We start from the raw sequence: 27,636 nt of genomic DNA on the forward strand, positions 1-27,636 counted from the left end.
TAAGCAGAACGATCGGCCGGTCATTGAAATTTTGTTCTGCTCTGTGCGGTAAGCAGAATGATCGGCCGGTAACCGAAAATCTGTTCTGCTTCGTGCGTTTGTGTAAACTAATTAGAAAGTAAAAGTTTAAATCGCGTCTAGACATGTTTTCTCCAGTAAGCAGAACGATCGGCCGGTCATCATAGTTTTATTCTGCTTTGTGCGGTAAGCAGAACGATCAGCCGATCACCGAAAATTTGTTCTGCTTTGTGCGGCCTTTAAAGAAATTAGTATTGTTTTCATCGATCAAACTACACGCTATACACGGCATGCCGTTTACCAAAACGAACCTTGTCACACTCCCTACCCCATATATCCAACATCCCAGTGATCTCTCGTGGAAGTGCAGATGACTCGTCGGCTTCTATCAAAACGAGTATCACGTCAACAATTTCCTACCTATTCCCTAATTGACCTGCATTCGGACACGGCCGGCGCTGGTATTGCTTATTTTTGGGTCACCAGTTCTTACACATTGAAGATGATGTTAGTCCCAAACTTCATCTGTTGGTTCTCTGTGTAATTACAGCTGACCTGGCAATAACGGAGTAGCAACCGTGGGCGGTCAATCATGCTCATGATCATGCTCGAAAATCGAAGTCCGCAGATAAACACCAAACTCTTCAACCGATGGGCGGTTAGTTTATTCAGCTCAAAATCTTTGTTGTTAACTTTTCCAGCATACGTCATAAAATTATTCAATTGGATGAATTGATAGAGCTTGCTGAAAATTGAAATACGAATGCTGAGCAAATCCTTCAAATTCTTTCCGGGGTGTTCCGGAAGCTCGAAATTCAAGAGTAATCGTACCTTCGCTGCATTGTCCAATTTCGCACCATATTGTAGCTGAACTTTCGAATGTTGGACGCAAGCGAATTGATGATGAATTCGGGGTTGGGTTACCTTGAGAATAAGGTAATAGTATCAATATGTTAATAGTATCAATAGGTTTCCCTTAATACAAGTTCCATACGAATGCTTGCGCATTTGTTCATTTGTTTAATAAAACGGATGTAATGAAATTTGCATACAAAGCTTAGTCACAAGATGAATCATCTCTCAAATGTACCATGCGTCTCCATATGCTTTTATGCTATATGCTACTGAACAATTTTTAAGATCCTTACCCATCGTTTCCCTGGGATACCCATTTTTGTAATCACGGGGATACTCAGATATCGTAATAACTTAGTATTTAAACTTATATGACTTTAACGCCGTTATAGGGATGTTGCTTTTCCTATTTTGTGACCAAATGATCTCAGAATTTTCCCAATCAAACGAAAAACACCAGTAACCAGTCGAATTTAGAGGTCGAAAACTATAAATGCAACACATGAGCATCGTGAACACATTTTTTTTTCTGATTTGTGATTTGTCGATTTATTCAAGAGCACAATATAGAATGAATAATTGTGTCTTAAAACGCTACTTACCAACAAATCATGGATTGGTTTCTTATTAAGCAGAATTATCTGCAGAAATCAGAGACGCCGCGTGATCAATTCTTCAACCTGTGCACTGTTTAATGAAATTTAAATATTTCGAGAGAAATATTTACCAGCGCGTCTCTTGAACCTTTGTGTTTCGTCTGTCTGCTTTTCGGGCACGTCCCATTTTCGTAAAATAAAAAAATTCCATCGAGATAAACGTTATGCTTTTCAAAATGACAAATAATTCATCTATCTATCTATTCAAAAATTATTAAACTGTGACTTTTAATTTCAATTTGAGTTATTTTGTTAAATGAAACGTAGCCTCAATTGTTACCATAAAATGAAAATATATTAATGATTCGGTGACTCAAACTTGTAATTAGCATGTCATATACCTCTTAGCCTGTACTTCTCTTCATTATCAAATCAAATAATTATTATCTCATTTTTAATTTATTCCTTTGGTTAATATTTATTACAGCACAGGTGTCCAACAGTTTGAGATACTCCCCTCTTTCAGCGTGGACATTTGTTCATACATTTTTTTTTTCATAAATTTGTTTGAACCATGGACATTCCTCATACCCGTCCACCCCTTTAGTTGTTCATATGGTATACGGATAGCTCACTAAACAAACGTAATGGAATTTTTTTTTTGACGTTTTAACGGTCATTCACGTCTGCTTTTATTTAACAATCCAATACAGTTTCTTACAAAAGTTTAACTAAGTCTAGTTTTTTCACGAATTGTATTACCTTATCTTCTCGTTTTTCATCATTTTTCAAAATACCTTTCAAATTACTTCCTATATTCAATAATTTTCGAAAATTATTTAGGGTCCTACATAAATGTATTGGATTTAATATAGAAAATCTTCAGAAAATTTCTTTCAAAGTGTTTACCCGTTTCATATTTCCTAATTCTGTGGATACTTCATATACTGTCGGATACTTGATTGTCGAATATCATTAGCGCATTTGATATCTCATCTCATCTCATCTCATTGATCAGCAAATATAAATAGCGCTTTTACACCGCAGTGTTAATGTAAAGCGGAACTTTCGTCATGGAAAGATTTGAGAGAGCAGAAATGCTTTACCAACGGCTCTCTTCTCTTTCGATTTTACTCCGGTCACGCACGCTCCACCGAATTGTCGTGATAGTGCACTACACACTCCGTGCACTGCACAATCCGTGCCTGCCATTGAACAACGCACTGGGGAGTATTTCAGCCTAAACCCTAGCCAAAAGTCAAAAACATTTTTGCCTTTCTCGTATACAAAGTATACGTAAAGGCTATAGGATCACTCCAAAACCGAACTTTTGATAGAAGGCTCGGAGACCCATAGTGTTATATACCAATCGACTCAGCTCGACGAATTGAGGTGATGTCTGTATGTGTGTATGTATATATGTGTGTGTGTGTGTGTACAAAAATGTGAGACACACTTTTTGGTACTTAGCATTATTCGATTTGCTTGCAACAAGTTGCAGTCGACGCGGATTGCGGTCTAGTTGTTATTGAGTTATTGAAAAAACATTGTTTTTTGCCAAGGGTCCCCAATGCATTTAAATGACCGCAAATGCATATGAATTGATGGAAAAAGTAAAATCTATCCCCATGAAGTGCTATTTAGACCTCTCTTATGTGTTTTTCTTATTTTTTTAATGCGCGAGAAAGGTACCACCAACGTTAGGTGGATTGATTTGGGTTTTTTTTTAGAAATTTCCACTTTGTTTTTCGCTTTTGTACTCTCAAATAATAATACACTCGATTCTTTTTTTACACGGGGATGCGTTCCGTGCAAAAAAAGTTTTCAGTTCATAATTTGAAAATCCGTGTAAAAAAAGTTTTATGATTTCTCGACGAATCATTCAAAATGGAGCAACTTTGCAAAAAATCCATGTAAAAACAGAATCGGGTGTAGGTTAAAAGACCCAATAGTGGAGGAACTAAGCACGTTCTACCACTATTTATTGGTTCACACCAAGCCTATACTTCATTTCACTTACCTCAAGGGTGCACATGGAAGTTTATTAATTATATTTGATCCGAAAGGGGTCCTAATGGCAGCAGCATCCATCATTGTTACCTAAAATGGTACCTCCAATTATTGGTGCAGTGTTCCAATAGTTGCGGTATTTTTTAATTCGTGTTCCTATAGTTGCGAATCCCATTGTTTTCATATGGGACTCGCAACTATAGGAACACTACCGCAACTATTGGTGCAAAGCAGAGAAAAGGAAAAGGTATTTTAGTGATACTTTACCAATTTTGATGCAATTCTCAACCTGTTTTCCTGTATTTCGTGTAATGACAGGTAAACAAATTGATAGACTATATGGGTTGCTGCGTTAAATACGTAGATTATGTAAAAACAACACTACCGCAACTACAGGAACACCCACGACTATCGGAATTTTTACCCTGTATGTACTAATTTGCCATGGGATTTTCGAAACAATATTGTTTACTTGTAAGCTGGCATGTTGGAACTTCACCGTAATTTCACTGCCAGTTTTATCGCAATTATTTATTCGTGTTTTTTTTTTGTTTTTAAAGATTCTCAAGATGAATTCGGTATCGTAGAGTAAAATATAATGCGCCTCCATCGCAGCATTTTGGTTGTCTCACAGCACATGCTGCCCATAAGAAATTCGTGCATAAATTCCGTTTATGTATCCAATCGTCAAATTTGTACAAAACATGCGCATAATCTATATACATATATAGAAAATGAAAATGGAATGAATTTCTGTCTGTCGGAACCTTATAGACTCGGAAACTACTGAACCGATCGGCGTGAAAATTTGTATGCAAAGGTTTTCCGATGGTTGTTAAGATGGTTTGAGACCCTCCCGCTTTGGAAAGGGGGACTCCCATACAAATGAAAGACCAATTTCTCCATAACCCTGAGATCTAATCAGAGAATAAATTAATTTTAGGCGAAACGAAGTTCGTCGGGTCTGCTAGTCCAAAATATGTTTGGGTTAGAAACACAAGAAATCTATCGAAAATTTAAATGTTGGTGACAAAAATGTGGATGCGACGCCTCTGGCAGAAATTTCTTAATAGATTACTCACAGGAACACTTTTAGGAACTTCCTGAATATTATACGACAATTCTGTAAAAATTCGTCTGCAAAATTCCATTTTTTGATAAATGCAGTGAAAATATTACATTGTCATATGCATCCAATCAACCCCGTGACGCTGGGTAGATCACTTTTACGTAGTGAATTAATGTCTAAGATATACCTAACCGAAATTAATCCATTTTTTTTCGAACAAGCGCAATAAGTTTTGGTAAGTAAGGATTCATCGTATTTAGTCCTCGCTAACAAAAGTAGTTTCTGAAGTACAACTAAATTACCTTTCCCCTGGAGATGGTTGTAAACCATGAATTCCGTCCGTTTGAGGCTAAACTGTACGCATCGGAATGAATTTAAAAAAAGTTTAAAAACCTGGTACTCATCGTTCTAGGCTGAACTGGTTGCTAGAAAAATTGAGTTAAGTATTTAAATATGTAATTACTCTTCATAAACTGGTGAATAAGTGTAGTGAGAGGAACACACGGAATTTTTTATTACTGTACCAATTCTTTCGCTCGAAATAGAACTTATTCCTGGTGATATTGTAGAAGCGAACGAAGGATGTGGCTCGGGTGCATTGCAGAATCACAATATTACTGGTCTGTTTTCTCATGGAAGAATTAACTTCTTATTGATAAGGGGCGCACCTTCAATAAGATTGCTCTCTGTGAAGGACCGTTTAATAATGCTTTTGGGAAAACAAAACAAATACTGTGTCGAAACCGATATGCATTGCTTCTCAATTTAGTTATGTAGTCATTCAACATGCACTTTTACACTGAAGATACGGGGAAAGCTGCTATAGATCTAATAACCGATCTCAGTGGCGGCACACCCGAATAGGAGCAAAATATGCATCCAATCAACACTTTTCTCAGTCTAGAGATTGTTTTCGTTAAGCCAGACAAGACTAGTTAATTGTATTTCACCCGATATAGACGCCTCTTACGAATTTCTAACTTTTAATGTTCGTCCATCACACTCATCAATCATCTTCGATCTTTTTTTCCCTTCCCAATTCCAGGGTTTCGTGAGTTCAGGCTACGGAGTGAACGGAATAGCACACAATGCCGGTCCAGCGCCGAGTCCGCTGGGACAGTTACCACCAAACGAGGGCATGCCAGGCGGCCCGATGGCGCCAGCCGGTTTCTTCCCGGTAAGTCTCCAGCGTATGGGTTGTATGCCGTTTTCTATGTTCAATGTATGTGGTCACATAATTTTAATTTTTTTTTTCTCATCTCTATCGTACATTTGTATATCTCGTTCGTGTTTGTTTCCGTTCATTGTTCATTCTGGTTACTTCTGCTCCCTTAAGTGTACAAAACAAAAAACAAAACTCAAACTTTGTCCCTATTATCACATGAGCTCATTTCTTTATTGTTGTTTTGGGTTCATTACATTCATACTTTTGTGTGTTTCTAAATAATTTTTAATTTCTTTGTAAAAAATACAGTTTATCATCCTTGTTTCGGTTTGCTAACTACAAATTTCACAAAGGAAAACATTCATCTATGTCATAAACATCGTACACCATACATACGTCAGTTAATAAAAAAAACATTTTAATCATCAATTTTGTTAGGACGTATTTGCGGTTCTCATCATTCCCGTTTTGCTCTTGCCTTGTATAATCAATATTTTCACCTTTTCTATACGTATGTCAATCTCTTTCAAAGTTGTTGTTCAAAATGTTTGAATGTGCCTTTCCTAATTAAATGTTCTGTTAGATGTTTGCAAAATTTTTGTTTCAGATATTGAACGATACATTTATGTGGCAAAATAGAAAGTGACACGTCCCTTACACTATTGTCTGTGTTGTTTTTAATCGTATGCTGTTTTTCAATAAACAAAGAGCAAGGCTCCAGAAATCATAAACAATATTGTCACCATTATCGAAATTCAAGCATTGGAAATTCATTTACAATGGACATGAAATATACTTCGTAATGATTTTGGTGACGATGTTGATGATGGATTTCTAAGCAAGCACTGTGCATTACAAACACATAAACATTTGATAGAAGATGATTGTAGATTGGTCTTGAAATCGTAAGGCAGAAATCGTATAATCTATTGATAACAGCGAGATAAACAATTCCATAACGACGTAAACCACCGAATGAAGATGGATGGTGAACCGATTCTAGATACTAATTGGCCCCCACCCCCCTTTTGCTAGACGTTCCCCCAATAATTTTAGTTCAGTATAATTTCCAGTTTTAGATTTATTTTGATTTTTATTTGGTTTATAATTGGAAACCACAGCATCGCCAGTCCGTTTTCCGTTTCTGTTTCATACCTGGATTATTTGTTTGCAGAATTCCTCAATTAGGCCATCACAACCTTCACATCCTAGTAGTGGGCAGTCCCCACACCCACAACCACCAAACTCGCATGGACAGATGATGGGCAGCCAGGTTAGTATTGTGCTCCGCTCGTTTTCCTATCTTTCTTACTCTCTCTATTGTATTTTTTTATTTCTGCATTAAACAATAAACTTGATTTTTCTTGGTTTCGACTCTAACTCAACCCTAGTTTTAACCAGATTTTATTTCGAGTTCCAGTTTGATATAGTTTCACATGAGATTTGAAGCTGATCCAACGGAGATATGCGCGAAACAGAATAATCGCAATATCGTTCAAAAATTAAAAACGAGCAAAAAAACCCTAATCATATTCTATCATAATCATACTCACGTCACTAATCATTATTCATACATAAGCTAATACTAACCTACATTTTGTAAGAGTAAATTAATATGCATAAATGTTTCAGTGTCGTAATAAGTGTAACTGCCATGGCTGTTGTTATGTTTTGTGGTCTGATTTATGTACTTTCTAGCCGATTGTTTGTTGAAAAGTGTGGTAACCTGCTAACTGGTATATTGTACATATTTATATTATTCAATGTTTGCAAAAAAAAGTTTGATAAAGTTTTAAAAATTTCGTTTCAATAGAATTTTTCGTGAAATTCGAATGAGTTTCCAATATGAATTCACAAAGCTTTCCAAGGGGATCACAAAACTTTTCTACCGAGCAAAGTGGGTGAGATCAAGGTGCGAAAGGGAGAACTGGGGATTAAACAATGGCATTGATGTGCTTTTAAAAAATGTGTACAAGGGCCGTGGAGTGTAGTCTTTCCCATCACATCTCTAATGTCTAATGATTGATGTCTTGATAGCCCATCCCAAAACCGCATCGATTACAACCTTCGAGCCCTATTCGGTAGGGGTACATACCACCTTCATTCACCTTGGCAAGTGAGTCCGCTCTCTCATTACCCTAGTTCGAGCAATGTGAAGGGACCCATACCGAAGTGAAAGTGTAAAGCGATTCGATAGAGCACTCAATGTGGATCATGTTTCACTCCGAAAATACGGTTGGTGCTGTACCGGCCTCATTGAACAAATAGCCTCAAGAAAGCTGAAATGATCCGCGAAAATGAAGTATTGATCAGATAAAAGAGAGTATCTGGACTACGAATCTCTTCTTCTGGTATTTTAGTCAGATAAAAACTACAGTAGAACTGTAAAGGTTTATCAAGTAATTACAAAGATAAACATTCGAAATGGGCCAATCTTTAGGCTTATGTACCAGTGTCATAAATTTAAATAGGAACTTTCGTTCGATTAGCTTCTCGAAATTATCCATTATCAATGGGTTTGAAACTTCACACCGTATGAGGAACCTGAACGATAGTTGACAGTTCTACGAGGCATTGTGATAAAAAAGCATTCTTGCAGGTACAGACCCCATTCGATTTTGACAACAAAGACATCAAAGCCATTCAATTTTAGCAACATTCGAAACCGCGTAAATCTCATAATGTTCGTAAAAAAATGGCTAGAGACCTGAACCGACGTAAAAAAAATCGTAAAAAATATTTCGGAAATAACACTAAGATTTAAAAAATTGAGCAAAAAAAAGTGGTTAGAGCCCGAAACCGACGTAAAAAAACTCGTAAAAAAACGCGTAAACAAATTTTCCACGAAAAATCTTAAAAAATCTAATTCCGCTTAAAAAATGGGCACAGTATATCTAAGGTCACAATAAGTAAAGAAATGTGAAGAATTTAGATTAATCCACCTAGCGTTGGTGGTGCCTTTCTCCATTTAGTTAAGACACCAATCTTACATGGAGTTTATATGGTCCGATGTACCATTTTCTTCATGACTTTCAAATGCAATGACCGATCGTTGTAAAATTCAATAGTGATCAACAAGGCTTTATCCCCTGTCGAATGAAACTTGTTGCGAGAAAATCGGTTAAAGATTACTATACGAAAAGTTGTCTAATGTTTTTTATAGCTTTTGTGCACACACATATACACACACATACACACATACATACACACGGACAGACAGACAGACATGTGCTCAGCTCGTCGAGCTGAGTCGATTGGTATATAATATTATGGGTCTCAGAGGCTTCTATAAAAAGTTCGTTTTCGGAGTGAAATGATAGCCTTTCGGTACAACTTAGTTGTACGAGAAAGGCAAAAAACATTCGATTTTGGCAAATGTTCCGAACGTGTTGCCAAAATCGAATGGGGTCTGTACCTCGAAACTTTTTCTTTTACTCATACAATAAGTTTTAGGAAATTTGCGGGTATGGGGCAACCTAACACGATTAGGTGAGAATGGTATTGAATACGTTCGAGTTTTATGTGATTTCTAGAGGATAAGAAACAAAAATTACCGTATTCGATGACCGAAAAAAAAAAATTTCAAAAATGTTAATGGCTTTGAAAGTTTTAAAAAGACCACAAAATTTCAAAAATTTAATATGTTAAAAAATTTAAATACAGTAGTATCCCGATTTTATCACTCCCTGGTTAATTTTGGGGTGATAAAATCGGGAATGTGATAACATCGATTTTTAGTTTATTTTCAATGTTTCAATTTGTTTCATTAATATGCCTTGGAAAGGTTAAATACGTGATCGGAACCTATAATTTCTTGTCAAAAAAGTTTATAAAATTATTGACAATTTCTCAGGAATGATTCATAATAAACCACAGGCGGCAAAAATGTTATTTCATGAACATCATTGTTTTTTTGCGGTATTATATACAAAAATAAAATAAAGGACCAATCGGGGGGTCGAAAACGGGATAAAATCGGAATGAGTTAAAATCAGGTCGAAAACGTAATAAAATCGGGGGTAAGACAAAATTGGATCAATACTGTATTTAAAAAATATTTTTTTAAATTACAAAAATTTTAAATACGTTTAGATTTTGAAATAAAAACATATTTAAAAAAAAAACTGCAGAAATTTTGAAAAAATATGAATTTCAATATTTGAAACTTTTAAGAATTTTGAAGATTCAACAACTATAAATTTTTTAATAAAATTGGAAATTATAAGCACAAAATAATTAAAAACTAAGGTGTTAAGAGATTTAAAACAATTTTGAGAATTCTTCAATTGAAAAAATGGAAAAAACAACTAAATATTAACAAAAAAATCAAAAATGTCATAAACAAAAAAAAAGCAGGAGCTTAAAATTATAAATAAAAAAAAACAATGAAAGATTCAAAATTCAAACATTTAACAATTTAAAATGAAAAAAATATAATTGGGCCGTAACAAATATTTAATGAAAAATATGTCATACTGGTCTCCGGAAGGTCGGAGGGGGGGGGGGGTTAAGGGGATAATAAAGAAAAATATTGAAATGAAAAAATCTAAAAACTCCTCAGATTTGTTAAAGAATGTTTTAGAAATCCTCAAAATTGACCGAATTTTTTTTTGTTGCTCCCTCAAAATATTATTTTTCGGAAAAAAAAAATCCGAGGAGGGGGAGACAAAATTGTTTCTTAAACTATTTGTATCGGCCTTATGGTATCCAAAACTTTCTTTCTTTCTATTTCAGAAATTTCGATTTTAATCAAATTAAAAAAAAAACCAAAACATGAATGAAAAAAAATTAAAAATATTTTTATCAAATTGTAGAAAATTCACAACTTTTGAGAACTTCAAAAATAAAAAAAAACTAGAATTGAAAAAAAAAGAATTCCAATACAGGCTGGACTCGGTTATCCGGAGTGTTGAAATCCGGATAATCGAGCCATTTTTTGTTGTCGCTGAAAATTTAACTTTTGCTCAAATAATCTTCATTCTAGTTATATAAAATCTAATAAAATATCCCGTTGGTCCGTTCATGGGTTCTGACTACCGTTAGAGGTCAGCGCCGATCCGAAAATCGTCGGCGGCGGCGTTTGTCATAATTTTGGTCGGTGATGGCTTGGCGATTTATTTTGTACGTTCGTAACGTAATTATTTTTAAGACATTAACGGGAGAATCTTTTTATTTCGCCGGAAAAATCTAATGAACTGTCCCAGGAGATTCTTACAAGTTTTTCGAATTTTCAACAGGAAATGCTCTAAAGTTTTCACCGGAATTTCTTTGAAATTTTCACCAGATTTTTTTTAGAAGTTTGCCTCTGGCACCGGGCATGCACGCTTTGACTTTTTTTTTTTTTCAAAAAAAGAAGGGTCGTTTGGTTGAAAATCATTCAGTGGAAAGTCATTTGACCGAATACTTTGCAGAATAATACGTTAAGCCGAAAGCTATCTAGCCGAATTCCATTTGTTAGATACGATTATCATGTGGAAAACGGTTTGACGGTACAACCAAACTCGTCATTTGCCTAGAAAAGCCATATGCTCGAACAGGTCGTTTTGTCGAATAGGCCTTGTCGTCGAAAATTCCATTTGACCGAAACGATAGTTTAGCAGGAAGCACAAATTGTTCGAAAATGTTATTCGGCTTATCGGATTATATGGCGAAAAATGTCGACCCGTTCGGCCAAACGCCACTTTTTAACAAATGAGCTGTCGGAGTAAACGTCTTTTTCGGCCAGAATCCTTTTTTTTAAATTCTACAAAAAGATCTTCCAAATTTTTAAGGAAATTTACTCAGAATTTCAACGGTATTCAAAGGAAATTCTGTTCTTAGTTCTTAGTTTTACAAAAAGCTTTTTTGATTTTTCAACGAATAATTGTATGGAATTTTCAAGAAAAATAACTTTTTCACGAGAAATCCTCTAGAGTTTCAATGGGATTGCCATAAACTGTTGGAACGCAACCGTGTGGAGGAACCACCGTGTGGAGGAACCCAAAAAACAAAAAGAAAACTTCTAAATTTTATCGTAAAGCACCAAGATTTTTCAGATGCAGTTGATGTTATGGCTTATACATGTCGGGGCCTTCCGAAAATTCAGGAACATTCATGAAATAGATAAAAAATAATTAATTTCATCGCATAGCACCATTTTACATTCTAATATCGGAATTTAGGGGACCTAGAAAATAGAGGGACCTCAAATCGATCCACCTTACTCTTTGCGCACCTCGCCTTCTTGTCCGCTGCGGATCCCTATCAGGAACCATTTTCACCGGGTTATTGCCCGACATTCTGAGCATGACATTGTGTATGGATCACCTTGGACACCGAGGTATGAGGTATCTAAAAAAATTGTATGGATTGTCACACTTCAGAAAAAAACCCTTCCCCCTCTAAGCGTTACGTAATTTACGGATGTTCCCTAAACACAAGGATTTTTCAGCGCCATTTTTTGTTACCATGAATATAGAACTGGTGTTCAATACATGGACCACCGTTGGTGAAATAATTATTTTTCATATAAATATTGAGGCTGTTCACAAATTACGTAACGCTGAAGGGAGAGGGAAGGGGTTAGGCCGTGCGTTACGATTCATACAAACCAATTAAACTTTCCATATAAAAAGCGTTACGAGGGGGAGAATGGAGGTCCAAAATCTTCAAATTAAGCGTTACGTTATTTGTGAATGAATCCATTCCGGATATTCCGAAGGACCATTTGGTGGCATGAATCACAATGTCAATGCTGTACTCAGAATGTACATACGAATGCTTAAAAAAATATCGGTGATTTGAATTGAAATTCATAAAATGACCAATTATGAATGTTCTTGATTTCCGTTCCCTTAGGGTTCTTTCACAAAATCCGTAACGTTGAATTTGATAATGTTGATACCCCACCCTCACTCTCGTAACTTACGGAAGGATTTTTTGTGTGGATCGTAACGCTTGGTCTGACTTCCTTATTTCCCCTAAAGCGTTACGTAATTTGTGAACAGTCCCTTAGGGGAGATCCATTAATTACGTAACGCAAAAATTGGCCATTTTCAACCCCCCTCCCTCTATGTCACACTTTTTGTATGAATCATTGCAAATTTTTGTATGGATTGTCACACTTCGGGCGAACCCCGCTCCCCCCTCTTAGCGTTACATAATTTATGGATGCTGCCTTACGAAAGCGAGAAAGCCACTATCATGTCTTGCACATATTGGATACTTCACGGATACACAAAGATAATATTTCAATTTTTGTTAGATGGGTAAACATATTACTCCGGATAATCGAGTTATTTTCTACGGTTAATCGAGCCTCCGAATAATCGAGTCCGGCCTGTATGTTAGAAAACAAAATTATAAATAAATCTAAATTTTGAACATTTCCAATTTAAAAACAAAACAATCTTAATTGATTCATAATAAACCACAGGCGGTGAAAGTTATCTTATGGAAATCATTGTTGTTTCGGTTTTATTTTTAGAACAATAAAAGGACAACTAAAATTAAAAAAAAAATTGTAGTGACAAAATCGGGTCGAAAACGTGATAAAATCGGGTAAAAAACGTAACCAAATCTGAATTAGACAAAATCGTGTCAATACTGTATTTTAAAAAATCGATTCAGAGATATAAAAAATTCAATTATTTTTACATTCAAAAATTTTTAGAATATTTCACAAAATTGACTTTTTTGAAAATTCTTCAAAATTTAGTTTGGAAATATAGAAAATTAAAAAAAAAATCCAAAATAAAAAAAAAATGAAAAATTTAAAAATCAAAAGTTTTTAGATAGTAAAAATAATATTTCCAAAAATTTCAATCTTTTTAAAATTCCCAAAAATTGAAAAAAAAAAATCCTGTAAACGTTTAACATAAGAAATATGAAAAGCTTCCCAAAACTCGGAATTATTTTTTTATTTTTTATTTTGATTAAAATAATTTAAAATTTCTGGGATAACATTCCAAATATTTTTGTAATCTGAATTTTGAAAAAAGTCAATATTTTCATTTTTTTTATTCTAGAAATAAAGAAAAAAATACAAATTTCCAAAATTTTGAAAGTTATAAATTTAAATTTAGTTACATATGTACATGTACACAATAATTTTCAAAATTCAAATTTCGATTTGACCGTTACAAATATTTAATTAAATATATGTCGTACTAATCTCAAGGGGAAATGAAATGAAAACATCTTAATACTGCTCTCCGATTCATTGAAGAATGTTTTCAAGATCCTCAAAATTCTTCGATTTTTTTTTGTTCCCCCTCTAAATATTATTTTTGTGCAAAAAAAATCCGTGGAAAGACATATTTGTTTTTTAATACCTGTACTGCCGTTCTACGCATAATTGTCCCATGTATATAGGAAATCCCAGCAAACATGGGACAAATATGCGTATGACGGCAGTGTATCAGTCTTATTTTTAAATTCATAATTTTTTGAAATATTTCACAAATTTGTATTTTTTTTTGAAAATTATTCAAAGTTTTGTTTTGAAATTTTTAATATTTTTTTCAATTATTATTTTTTATTCAAATTTTGGAAATTGGTAAAAAAAAATCAGAGGTTTCCAGATAGTAAACAATTCCCCAAATATTCAATCTTTGTTGAATTCTCAAAAAAATCAAAATAAAAAAAGGTTTAAATGATTTAAAGGTTTAATCAGTGACGTTTCCTTAATCTCAATCCTGTGCACTGGTTTTAAATTCAAGGAATTGGTGTGCAGAAATCCTTAGAATAACTAGATTTTGATTGGGATCTGATTAGGCTCTGGGCTGTCAAAATATCAAAATTTTCATTTTTTGGGTCAGTGCACTGGTAAAAAGTGAGGTTACGCGACACCACTAAATTTAATGAATTTTCAATATTTTTAACTTCACAACAATTTCAAAATCTATCAACTGTTAAATATTGTACAATATGAAAAGTCACAAAAATAATAAATATTGGAAAAAAAGGTCTACAAATATAAATATTCCAACTATTATTAAATTTATAAAATTTTGAAATACATCACAAATTCCAATTTTTTTCAAGAAAATTATTCAAAATTTTGTTTAAAAATTTTGAATATTTTTTAACTGTCAACAATTAATATTTTTTAATTTAAAAATTTTCAGAATTAGGGATTTTTTTTTTATTCAGTGGTTTCCAGATAGAAAAAAATCCCTAAAATTCATTTTTTATTAAATTCCCAAAAAAAAAGGACAAAAGATTAAATGATTTATTTTGGAAATATAAAAATGTAGAACAAATCTAAAATTTCTTGCTTCATTTTTTATTTGTTGTAAAAATCTTTGTTGTAAATTTCTGTAATAACATTCTAAATTTTTCGGTATTCTCAAATTAAAAAATCAATAATTTCAATTTTAAAATACTTCAATTTTTTTTTTGATTTAAGAAATTATTTAAAAAAATCCATCTCCATAAATTTTATAATATATGAAAAAACTCCAAAACTATCGAAAGTTTTGAAATTTGAAACTTATAAATTTCAAAAAATATTAGATGTGGACAATATTTGAAAAAAATTCTCAGTTCTCACAAAAATAATTTAAATTTTTAAATATTTTTTTTTGATAACGTATAATTTAAAAAAATTTGAAAAAAAATTAAATTTTATTTTAATTACATTTGTACATGTATACAATATTTTTCAGAATTCAAATTTTGATTTGGCCGTTACAAATATTTAATAAAATATATGTTCTATTGGTTTTCGAAAGCTCAAGGGAGAGAGGGAGACAAATAAAAAATAAATATTGAAAAAAAACCCCTGATTAATCCACTTAGCGGTAATGGTGCCTTTCTCGTGCATTATAAAAATAGTATTTTGGCCATTACTCTTGAGCCCATAGTCCGATCTGGCCAATTTTCAATAGGAAACAATAGTAGAGTATCCTGCGTCGAATGCAACTTGTTGTGAGTAAATTGGTTAAGGATATGTGCCTGAAAAATGAGTGACATTTTTTTACTCAACTTTTCTGTAAAAAAAGTGGTATTTTGGCCATAACTTCCGAGCCCATAGTCCGATCTGACCAATTTTCAATAGGAAATAATGGCAGAGTGTCCTGCGTCGAATGCAACTTGTTGCGAGTAAATCGGTTAAGGATAAGTGCCTGAAAAATGAGTGACATTTTTTTACTCAACTTTTCTGTAAAAAGAGTGGTATTTTGGCCATAACTTCCGAGCCCATAGTCCGATCTGACCAATTTTCAATAGGAAACAATGGCAGAGTGTCCTGCGTCGAATGCAACTTATTGCGAGTAAATCGGTTAAGGATAAGTGCCTAAAAAATGAGTGACATTTTTTTTGGGTGGGTGCGCACAGACACACAGACATCACCTTAATTCGTCGAGCTGAGTAGATCGGTATATAACACTATGGGTCTCCGGGTCTTCTATAAAAAGTTTGTTTTTGGAGCGATTATATAGCCTTTACGAATACTTAGTATACGAGAAAGGCAAAACATCTAAATACTCCTCCGATTCGTTGAAGAATGCTTTCAATATCCTCAAAATTTACCGAATTTTTTTTGTTGCCCCCATAAAATATTATTGTTGTGTAAAAAAATCCGAGGGGAGACATAATTGTTTTTTAATATTTATAAATATTTGAAATATTTAGCAAATTTGGATTTTTTAGAAATCTATTCAAAGTTTTGTTTTGAAATTTTGAATATTTTCGAAATGTCAAAAATTAAAAAAAAATATTTGATTTTTTTTTCAAATTAGAGAAATTTAAAAAATAAAAAATCAGTAGTTTCCAGATAGTAAAAAATTCCCCAAAAATTCAATCTTTGTTGAATTCACACAAAAAAATAAAAGGTTTAAATAATTCAATATTAAAACTTCACAACAATTTCAAAATCTATCAACTGTTGAATATTGTACAATATAAAAAGTCACAAAAATAACAAATATTGAAAAAAAGATCTACAGATCTAAAAATTTCAATTATTATTAAAATTTTAAAATTTTAAAATATATCACAAATTCTCAAACTTTTTAGAAAATTATTCAAAATTTTGAATATTTCTGAAGTGTCAACAATTAATATTTTTAATTTGAAAATTTTCAAAATAAGGAAAATTTTTAAAATCAGTTAAATTTCCCCAAAAAAAAATGAAAAATGTTAAATGATTTTTTATTTGAACTACAAAAAATGAATGTTAAAAATATAAAATTTTTAAATTTTTAAATTTAAAGAAATCAAATTTTTTGTTAAAATCTTTGTTTTTAAACTTCTGTAATAACATTCTAATTTTTTTTTGGTATTCTCGATCAATAATTTTATCTTAATCAATAATTTCAATTTTAAATTCTAGAAGTTTTTTTAAATTTAAGAAGTTATTTTTAAAAAATCCATCTTTATGATTTTTATGAAATATAAAAACGCCAAAATGATCAAAAGTTTTGAAATTTAAAACTTATAAATTTAAAAAAATATTAGATGTGCACAATATTAAAAAAAATAAAGTTCTCAAAAAAAAAATTAAATTTGGAAACACACATTTTGAAACCACAAAATTTAAAAAAATGGAATATTATAATTCCTAAAAACTTTAAATTTTAGAGTTGAAATAATTTAGAAATTTTATAAGTTCTAACAGTTATAAAAACTAACTAAATTTTAAAGTTTTAAATATTCAATATTTTTGAAAAAAATAAAGATTTTAGAATTTTTGAACATTTGCAAAAATTCTAAGAAAGATCCAAGGGATAAAAAAATGAAAAATTTAATTAATTTTCAATATTTCAAAATTCACAAAAAAATCAAAATCTTTCAACTGTCGTTTTCAATATTGCAAAAAATGAAATGAAAATCACAAAAACTTCAAATTAGATAATAAAATTAAACTATTTGAAAAATAAAAATCAAACAAAAAATTCTGAAAATCTTAAAATATGGAGATAAAATTTCTAAAATCAAAATTTAAAGTACGACAATGCTCCCTGTCATGGTCACATAACTGTACACATGAAGTTGATTTGTTGTTGACATCTGTGACGCAGATACATGTCTCTTGTCTATTCTCCAGCAGTCTTTCGAGTCGAAACAGAACGGAGAACAGAAGGAGACAGTGTTCTCCGGAGATAATTCGATACCAAACTGAATAGCCCAAGTTGACAATAATTGTCTAAAGTATCTTGCAATGCGGTGCTTCCAGATCGTCCGTCTTTGTTCCTGTGAAGGAGACAACGACGTCATAAGTTATTTGAAAGAACATATTTCCACAAGACATCCATGGATGCCTCTAACATACAAAATTATAAAAAATAGGTTTATCTTGAGCGCTTGGAGAGACTCCTGTAACTAACTCTTGAAGTTTCTGAGTTTCCATGAGAACAACTCAAATGTTTTTCCGATAAAACAAAAATAAATAAAAAATATTGGTTGAAGCCCACACTCGTTTGTTTGAAAGGACGTCAAGGCAAGGTCACGGTATACCGTGGGCAAGGTGAGTCAAAAGCATCCTTTGGGTCCACAAGAAAACTGAAGCCGTTTGTTCTCTTTAAGGTCTGTATGATTGCCTATTGCCTCTGCAAAATCCGAATAAATTGACAGAAAGTCATTTGATTCAACTCATTTGTGGCGCCGATTGAGAATTATACGAATTACGAATACGGTAAGAATTATGATCAGACGTAGGACTATCGGTTCTTCAATGGCGATCACTCCCACTTGACTCCACTCATTCGGGACAATGTAGCTGTCCACGAATTGGTTTAAAAAAGCAGTATGCGTCTTTTTACGACTTCTAGAAGTTTTCTAAGCAAGTTTAATTTGATTCTATCCATTTTTGAGGCAGTATTATTAAATGAGAGGAAACCAAGTGAGAAATCAACCTTCGAAAAAGTGGCCTCCATTTCGTGTCGATCTGAGGTTATGTCGTGCAAGAACTTAGACGGAATCAGGACTCATTTTTTTACGAATACGAATGTTCTTTTGACGGTCCAGAGTGATGACGTCGAGGTTTCGCGCGAAAGGCTATCAACTAAATGGTGCCAATAACATGCATTCACAAGACTTTTGAACATACGTTCAAGAGACACATAACGTTCGTAATTATCTCGGGAAGCATGCTTTCGACAATCATTAAACGTACTTTTTCCAATAGACTTTGGTGCACTCTTCAACCCTCCAGAGTTGACGGAGATGTGTTTCAGATCCCGGTATCGGTCACAGAAACTAATCCCGATCATGCTAAACGAATCCGACGGTTTTCGATACATATTTCATTGTCTGCCATCATGGACTAGGGGAAGTGGGGGTAACACGCCCATAGGGGTTAAAATGCCTGAATAAGGTTAAATATCCCGATTGTGATTATTTTAAATAGTCTATACGATGAATCAATGAAAAATATTGCCATTGGATACATATATTTCATGATTTTTCTCTAGTTACACATGAAAAACTCGAAAAAATGATTTTTGCGTGTTTTGATGCAATTCTAGCTCGGTGAAATTTAGTCTTTCTATCGCTGTTATTCATTGGTAAATTGAAAATTGAGCCATGAGCCATGCTGCTTACTCGTGTTCTTTATGTTCCACACGAAATCGTCGTCAAAATTGGTCTTAAAACGATTTGATGGGCCTTCAAACTTCTGAGGTCGGTGTGGGGCAGTACGCCCATGCTCATTTCGTATGACCGAAACAGCTGAAATATTCGGTTAATTGCCTTAATGTAGGCAATTAAAATGAAAATCAATACGATAAACACATGCGCGTTTTAACCCATCCACTGGCGCATCTCACCCCGCATGGTTTCAAAATCAATATTTTTCGGATGCTTTTTAAAAATCAAATTTCTGTGCAATAAAATGTACAATTAGATATCTGTCATCGGTAATCAGTCGCAGATATGCTGTTCTTTAGTATGCGCTGATGAAAACTGGCTGAAATGGTGGTTTTCATTGATAAAAATGGCATTTTCCTTAACGTGAGCGTCCTACCCCCAGTTCCCCTACTGGAACCGCTCTATTCTTGAACAAACCGGCACCAGTCTCGATGTCAGCGCAAGTGAGGAATAGCTATTCCGATGTAGGTTAAAAGAATTTCCTGCGAATTCGGAAGAATTTCCCCAGTTATTTTTTTTTACAATTTTCCGTGTGAACTAAAAAAAAATCTAATGTAAATTCAGAAAAAATATCCTTTTTCTAGACCGATATTTGGGGAGAACGTAACAGCCAAAATTTATTCTTGTTAGTTCTTTGTCTATGTGTACATCTATGTATGTAGACGAGAAATAGGAAAGAATAAACGTTGGCTGTTACGCCCTTTTCAAATGTTGGTCTTGTTTTCAAATAGTTTTCTAAAGGCTCACATTTTGTCAGTACATATTAGATATGTTCATCAAAAACAAGTTGTGTGCGTTAATTGATTAGATTTTTTTAAATAAATTTAAATCATAATAATAATAGTTCTCGCAATAATTTGTTGAACCCCATTGCCGTCTCTTCAAAAACAATGCATCATTACCGCACGGTTACCACATTTCGCAGCATGCAATCGACGAAAGTGCATTCAGCAAATGAGAATCGCTTCCCTAACTGCCTTGCCGCAAATTGCATCCCTCCATTATTTACCGTGGAATCAATCATATTTACTAAGGCGCCTCCGACACGTTGTAACCATTTGTACTAACATTAGGTTCCGCTCCGAATTGGTTCATCGCAATAACGTTTTGCTCGTTATCGATTTGTCTATTTGCAGCCATTCATGGGAGGTCCCCGGTACCCACCTGGTCCCCGACCCGGAGTCCGAATGCCGCAAGGAATTGGAAACGATTTCAATGGTGTAAGTTGACATGACATGACCGATGTGTGATATAGTTTAATCCCATTTGCTCCAGCCAATCCGAATTTTCAATTAATTCCATAAATGTGTTGCTGCCATTTTAGCCCCCCGGACAACCCATGATGCCAAATAGTATGGATCCCACGCGGCAAGGTGAGTGTTCCTAGGAGGTGCGCAGCACCTTTCCTTTTTCTCCCAGTTGTTCATGATATTTAGTTCCGAATATTGAATAAAGTAATCTCTCACACCCACAGCACCCCTTTAATGCCTTTTAGTAGAGCGAGTACTGTACTACTAGATTTGGTTGTTTGGTATTGAGTTTTTCTTTTAATTTTAAACTTGGATTTTCATTTCACACAAGATTTGGAAGTCCCGCCATTTTTTTTCTTTTTAATTTAGCTCAAACGCTAACAAAATAGTTTCTCGTTCTTCCGCCTTCAAAATTCCTCAACGCTCCTTAGTTTGTGAGATGAAATAATCCCTGCGAAGTAGCGTAGAATAAAACGTTTCATCACGTCTCTCACAGCAAACGAGAGCTTTTATTTCAGTAACATTTTCTCACCATTTGACCGATTTAATTTGGCAGTTTACATTTTCATCAAAATCATCTCTGGACTTTCTGATTTGCAGTAGATTCTCTAACAGTATGATTTTTTATTAACTTTTTGGTATATTTTTCACTTCATGCCTTTCTTCAACTAAGTTAATTGCTTCGCCCCTTAACGATTTGACTCTAGAAACTCGTCTCCGTTCTACACGAACATACTTCTTTTGGAGAAAATGTGTCGATTTTTATCAAAATTGTGTTTTGAATTGAAACTAAAGTTCGTGAATTATCGAGCAGCACCCCCCTTTCCTCTCCCTTATTTCGGTTATTACATTTTAGTTCTAGTTTAGTGAGTTTAGTTTCTCTCACGACCCCGCATATTCCTACCTTTGTTCGATGATTGATAAACAGTTCCCAGCTCGCGCGCGCGCGTGTTATCAGTTGAAACGCTCCAAACGGATAACGTTAGAAAAACCCCCCTCTATCTAAAACCAAACGAAAATCGAGCAAGAGTTTTCCACTTAATTAATGAAAACCCACCAATATATAAATATTCTCTTTTCTGTTCTTTGTTCTCTGTTCAGGTGAAGCTGGAGACTTTGTAGCATGGCAAGGTAGGCAAATTAATGTCGCGCTTGTCTGCTACTCAATTCCTATGCATACACAAACACACATTCTCTATCACTCTCTCTCTATTACTTTCTCTCTGTCTCGTTCCTTTTTTTAGTCTTATTTTAAGTCATTTTGTGTTTATCATTCTTGTTTTAGTTTTGTTGTTTTTTACCTCTGTGTTTTACCTATTTTCAAACCCTTTACGTTGTTGGTTCCAGTTTTAGGTGTATGAATGCAGTGTCCATTGTTCTTACTCTCTGTCATTATATGACAATTATTATTTATGGTTTTTTGTCCTTATTTGCTTCCCGGCTTGAGTTTTGATTCCATCCAATGTTTACTAACATCATAAATGTATTTTTGAAACGATTATAATTCTCGACGGTTGTGATGATGTTTTTGTATAAAGTAGCCAAATGTTTAAAACCCATTTTTAAGCTGATTTTTTTTTATTCTGACACAAATATGTTGGAGGATATCGCATGACTTTAACTTGACGGATGGCAGCAAAGCTTACTCTCCATTCAAAATTGAATATTTGTCACAGGAAATTTTTAAATTGTTTATAAAGTAGATAGGCTAGAAGCATTTATTGTATGTTCTTGAAAAATATTCTTCTTTTTTTGTAATGAGTTGTTTGCCGAATACTTTCTATCCGTCAATATAACTCAAAGGTTGTCACACATTCTGGGAATAACAGCATTGTTAAAGTAAAGCAATGCAACCACTAAAATGATGCTTGTGAACGACCAAATTGAATATTTTCCTCAAAAGTCGAGTTTACACGCTAGAATGCATAAAATCTGGGAAAGCTTCCGAAAGAATTTTTGAAGTAATTTTACAAGGAATTCTGACATAAATTTCGAAGGGATTTCGACATATCTGAAGGAATATCTGACATAAGTTTCGAAGGGATTTCTGGATAAAACTTGAAATTCGCTAATTTCATTAGATTTTCCTACCAAGAATTCTTTTGGATTTTTTTACAAGAATTAGTTCAAAAAAATCTTCCAGAATCTTCTACTTCAGGAATTATCTCCAGGGATAATTTAGATAACTCCGTCAGGAATTCCTTCGTCCATTTCTCAAGGGATTCCCATGGAAATGCCTACGTAAACTTCTCCAGGCATTCCTTCGAAAGTTCCTCCAGAAAATCCATCGGAAACTCTCGAAAAATATGGTGCCCAAAAGTTACTTCGGAAATTCCTTCAGTAAAACCATGCACATTTTATCTCGATAGCTAGTGGATTACGACTGTGAAATTTGTAACTTAATTTTCGGATTGGCTTTCAGTCACGGGTAATAGCGTTGACAGTTTTACTTCATCGCCGCCGATCCCGGATCGAAACGTCGGCGATGAAGTAAAACTGTCAACGCTATTACCCGTGACTGAAAGCCAATCCGAAAATTTTATCTCGATATTCATGCAGTAATCATGCCGGAAAATTTGTTGAAAGAATTGTACCGGGAATTTATCAAAGCATGAAACAGTCTTCGATGGAAGGCCTGACATAATTTCCTAATAAGAGACCCAAAGACTTCCCTAATGGAATTTTCGAATGAGTCACTAAAGGTGTTCTAGCAGGAATTCCTAGAAGAAATTCGAAATGAACTGTCCTAAGGAATTAAACAAACGGCAAGGAATATCAGAAGATTTTTTTAAATTTTTTTCGAAGAGATTCCTGAAAGAACTATTGAAATAAAAAAATCATTTTCCTATGTCAAATCGAAAGGAATTTCCTTTAAGTTTTTGGAAGAGTTCCAAAAAAATTCTTCTAGGTATCTCCGAAAGAGTTGCTCATGGCATATTTGCAGCAATTTTGTAAGGAACTTTTTCTGAAATTCTTAAAGACATTTTTGAACGGAATTGGGAATTTCTTCGGAAATTATTCTCTAAATTGCTTTGAAAATACCTTCCAAATTCCTTCGGAAAATTCTATTATTATTTCTTTTAGGGATTCCTTCGAAAGTTCATTTCAAGTTCGTTTAGAAACTCCATTGAAAATTTCTTTACAAATTTTTAGAAATTCCTTCGGAAAATGTTCTGAAATTTTCATTAGGAATGCGTATGGAAATTGATTCAGAAATTCCTTCGAAATTTGTTTTCGGATTCCCTTCAGCAATTGTTTCATAAAATTCTTAAAGAAATTCCTTTACTCCTCAAGGAAAGTTCTTCCTTCAGAAATTTCCGAAGTGATTACTGGAGTAATTTCCTGGAGGTATTTCAGGAGAAATTTCTGTAATAATTTTTGAAGGACTTCTTTAAAGGGATGTTCGAAATTATTCCTAAAGGAGTTTCCAAAAGAATTCCTGACGGGATTTTTGGAGGAATTCCTTTTCCATTTCCAATTTCTGGAAGTCTCAAGAATTCCAGGAAACGGAAGTTTTTGAAGAACTATTTGAAAAAAATCCTAGAGGCTTTTTACACAAATTACGAAAAGTACTCCTAGACAATAAAACACAAACAAAATGCTTGGAAATTTATAAACTGATTAATCGTTTAGCTGATTGACCCAACCCAATTATAGTTCTTACTGCTAAGGGGTCACTAGGTTAGCATTTTTTTTCTGAAATTTTCGACCCTTCTCTCCAATGTAAGATTTTTTCCATACAAATGTTTTTTATTTGTACGGTAATTAAGAAAACGTCATGTCCCCCTTCTTCTAAGTCCTTACGTAATATGCGTACGGCCCCTAACGTCAAATTTCCAATGGACCGATTTTGCCAAAATTGCTGGTGCCCCACCATTACCAGAACTCTGGTGCCGCCAGTGGCTATGACCAACATTATTGCTGTACTAGGGGTGGGTTTTTTGGAAAAGCTTCAATTGTTAAATGTTCTGAGGATCGTTTGGTATTTAACTATTTAAACTGGTATTTAAACTCAAAGGTAATATTTGAAGTCCGATTGAAGGATCCAGTAGATTTTTTTTGGGAGCTTCTAAAGAAACATTTAGGTAAATGCAATTCTCCTGGAAATTCATCCAGAGATTTCTCCCAAAATCTCCCCAGGATTCCTTCGAAAATTCCACCATGACTTGCTTGGGAAATTGCTTCCTTCATTCCCCCGAACATTTCCTCGGACACTTCTCAGAAAATTGCTTAATGAATACCCTCGGAAACTCCCCACAAATTACTCTTATAGTTCACCAGGAATTCCTTCGGAAAGTCTCCTCGGAGATTTTCGGAAATTCCTCCAAAAACTCCATCTCCATGGTGAATTTCTCCAAAACTTTTTCCCAGAATTCCACAAAACTTTCTACAGGAATTCGCAAACATATTCTATGATATATTCATACCTGATAAACTTTTGGATAAACTCCTGATGGAAAGGAATTTCAGAAGGTGTCAGTTATCAGGAGATTTTTTGGGAGAGTTCACGAAGGAATTCTTGGAGTAGTTGTCAAAGTTCCAGGATGAATTATTGATGAGTTTCTAGAAGTAAACAAATTGAAACAACTTCTAGGGAAATCCCAAAATAGGCGAAAAGTTGTTTGGTCGAATTTCTTTTGGCCGAAAATGTCATACAGTCGAACTTATAATCTGGCCGAATAAGCCATTTGCCGGTTGGTCATTTGGCTGAAATGGTCATTTTTCAGAAAGTACCGTTTCGATGAAAATGTCGGCCGACCAATCAGGTCATAAGACCGAGAATGTCGTTTGACTTAAAAAGCAGTTTGGGCCGAATATGCCCTTTGGCTAAAATGGTGGTTGGGTTAAAATAGCCATTGAGTTAAAAATGTTTCATGGTCGAAAAGTGAGAAGTGAGAAATATGTAAGGTGTGGAATGCGAAGTGCGACGTCTCACTTTTTATTTTGATATATTATTTCTCAATTATAATGAATCATATTATCATTTTACACTTACCTTTACCCAAAGGATATTTTCGGCCTTCCTTCCCGTAGAATGACCAATTCGGCCAAACGGGATTCTTGGTCAAATGGCATTTTCGGCCAAGCGACTTTTTCAGCCAAATGACCTGTTGACCTGATCAATTGACTCTCAGCCAAACGTCCCTTTCCTGTTTCCCAGTCGGTTTCTTCGGAAAATACATTCGTATTTATTTATTAAGAAGTAAATATATATTACAAATATAGCTCACTTCGTAAGCCTCCATATATTAGGCGACAGACAGCACAATCACATCATCTTGCGTCACAAAGGGTAACTAACGCCTAAAAACGATAGCCGAGGGGTGCGATACGTCTGTGATATATGCGATACGTCGTGCGTTTGTTTACGTCTGGCAATTTGTTAGTTGTGCCGATTTTAACGTGTCGCGAATAAATTAGTTTTAATTAAACAATTCGTGCGCGTTACATTCCCTGATGTAGGGATAATAATCCGAAACACCATCGGGGTTTCCGCGGTACAAAAGAATTGTATATTTCAAAATTTTATTTTCCTACTCTGATAGGAGAACGAGGGACAATATGCCCTAGCTAAGCAAAGACTGCTTTAATGTCTTAGCTGTAACGATTTTCATTGATATTTTTACCTTACGCAACAGTTAAAGAATATAGCTAGCTGATGTCATTTAAAAATTGCAGAAAATCTAATTCACATTTAAAAAAAGTGGTGATATTTCGTTGCTGGAAAACTCATGACTGCAAGGACGGACATTTTCCTTTTACTATCAGTTGCATCGATGCCCAATAGGCAGCTTCGTCATTGATTCGTGTTTGTTTCGATCAGACGCTCGGCAATGCAGCCACGAACATCTCGCAGCATTCTGTTAAACTTCAATACCAAATTTACCGCCCGCTCCTCAATAGTCGATTGATAATCGAGCCTAAGAAATGAATATCTACTGGGGCTGAAATGAATATTTTGAATGGTGGTTGATTTGCACCGATAAAAATTATATATATATACTAAACAGATGCATGGGGGGTCCCGTAGCGTAGTTGGCTACGCATGCGCCTTCCAAGCGAATGGTCATGGGTTCGATTCCCAGCCCCTCCACCAAAACCCTCGTCAGTCGCCGGATGCGTAGCCTATGCGGTGGCGTATTGGGGTGTACGCTTCACCGTCACGGCTGCCTGATGACGACTGACAACTTGTTCTTCTCGGAGACATTCCTCCAACGTTCCCCGGATAAATGGCAACCGGACAATGCAACGATCTTTGGATACACGACATGGACAAAACAGACACAATGGACTCACGACGAGATGGACCAGCAACGCCAACAACAATGAATAATGGAAAAATCTTAAAATAGATTCTGTGTGGATTCTGGCTGCAGAATACCACAGTAGATCTTGGCACAGTAGCGGTTAAGTAACACAGAGTGCCTATCAAATAAATAAAGGAATACAAAAAATAAACAGATGCATATATTTTAGGAATCTGACTTCAAAATGTTGAATCCATGCAGCGCAGTATGAAATGATATTCATATTTTGAGATTTCAAATTGAATATCAATGTGCCAAGCTGAAAATTCATTTTGACACCGCACAAAACAACGCTGACACCGAGAGTCGTCGCTTGCTGCTGTTCGTTTACATGCCGTCCTATTCATTCGCACATTCAAATTCGGGAAGGACTAGCTACTTGATTGTGTGTTGGATGTCAGCTGTTTGAGTGTAGTTGAAATGACTTTTTCTATCTCTGCTCATGAGGCAAAACGCCTTCTAGCTGGTATCTCTATGGGAACAACGTACCAGGTGTCGGCGAATCAGCATTCTGCTATGGACAGTGCGTGAAGATGCGTAGTACATTGTAGGTTAGTCCTCCTAGGGCGTTTGCCTCGCCGAAATGTTAGATGTTTCAACAAAATGTGGAAAATTTCGGTTTTTACAACCTTCCTATCTTTTATTTTGACACTTTTAGCTTAACCTACACAATTTTTGGTCTAATTTTATCACGGCCACGCCAAATACGGTAATACTACGATATACCCAAAAGTCGTTTTGCCCCGGAGGGAAGGGGGCGTTTTGGGGCCTCTTCCCCTATCAAATGTGTAGAATA

General features: G+C 34.5%; 1 protein-coding gene across 4 annotated transcripts in view; it reads left to right on the plus strand.

The window, feature by feature from the left end:
* LOC134226009 (single-stranded DNA-binding protein 3) overlaps positions 1–27,636 on the plus strand; it is a 196,968-nt gene that overhangs the window by 150,007 nt on the left and 19,325 nt on the right. For 2 of the 4 annotated variants that reach the window (XM_062706520.1, XM_062706518.1), the window contains exons 6-10: positions 5,594–5,725; positions 6,888–6,986; positions 20,419–20,502; positions 20,607–20,655; positions 21,634–21,663. In XM_062706520.1, the coding sequence (XP_062562504.1) occupies positions 5,594–5,725; positions 6,888–6,986; positions 20,419–20,502; positions 20,607–20,655; positions 21,634–21,663 (394 nt within the window). The remainder of the gene's footprint in view (positions 1–5,593; positions 5,726–6,887; positions 6,987–20,418; positions 20,503–20,606; positions 20,656–21,633; positions 21,664–27,636) is intronic. The other 2 variants (XM_062706519.1, XM_062706521.1) reach the window with 2 other exon arrangements.

The sequence above is a fragment of the Armigeres subalbatus genome, chromosome 3 (assembly GCF_024139115.2).
Source record: "Armigeres subalbatus isolate Guangzhou_Male chromosome 3, GZ_Asu_2, whole genome shotgun sequence".
NCBI lineage: Eukaryota > Metazoa > Arthropoda > Insecta > Diptera > Culicidae > Armigeres > Armigeres subalbatus.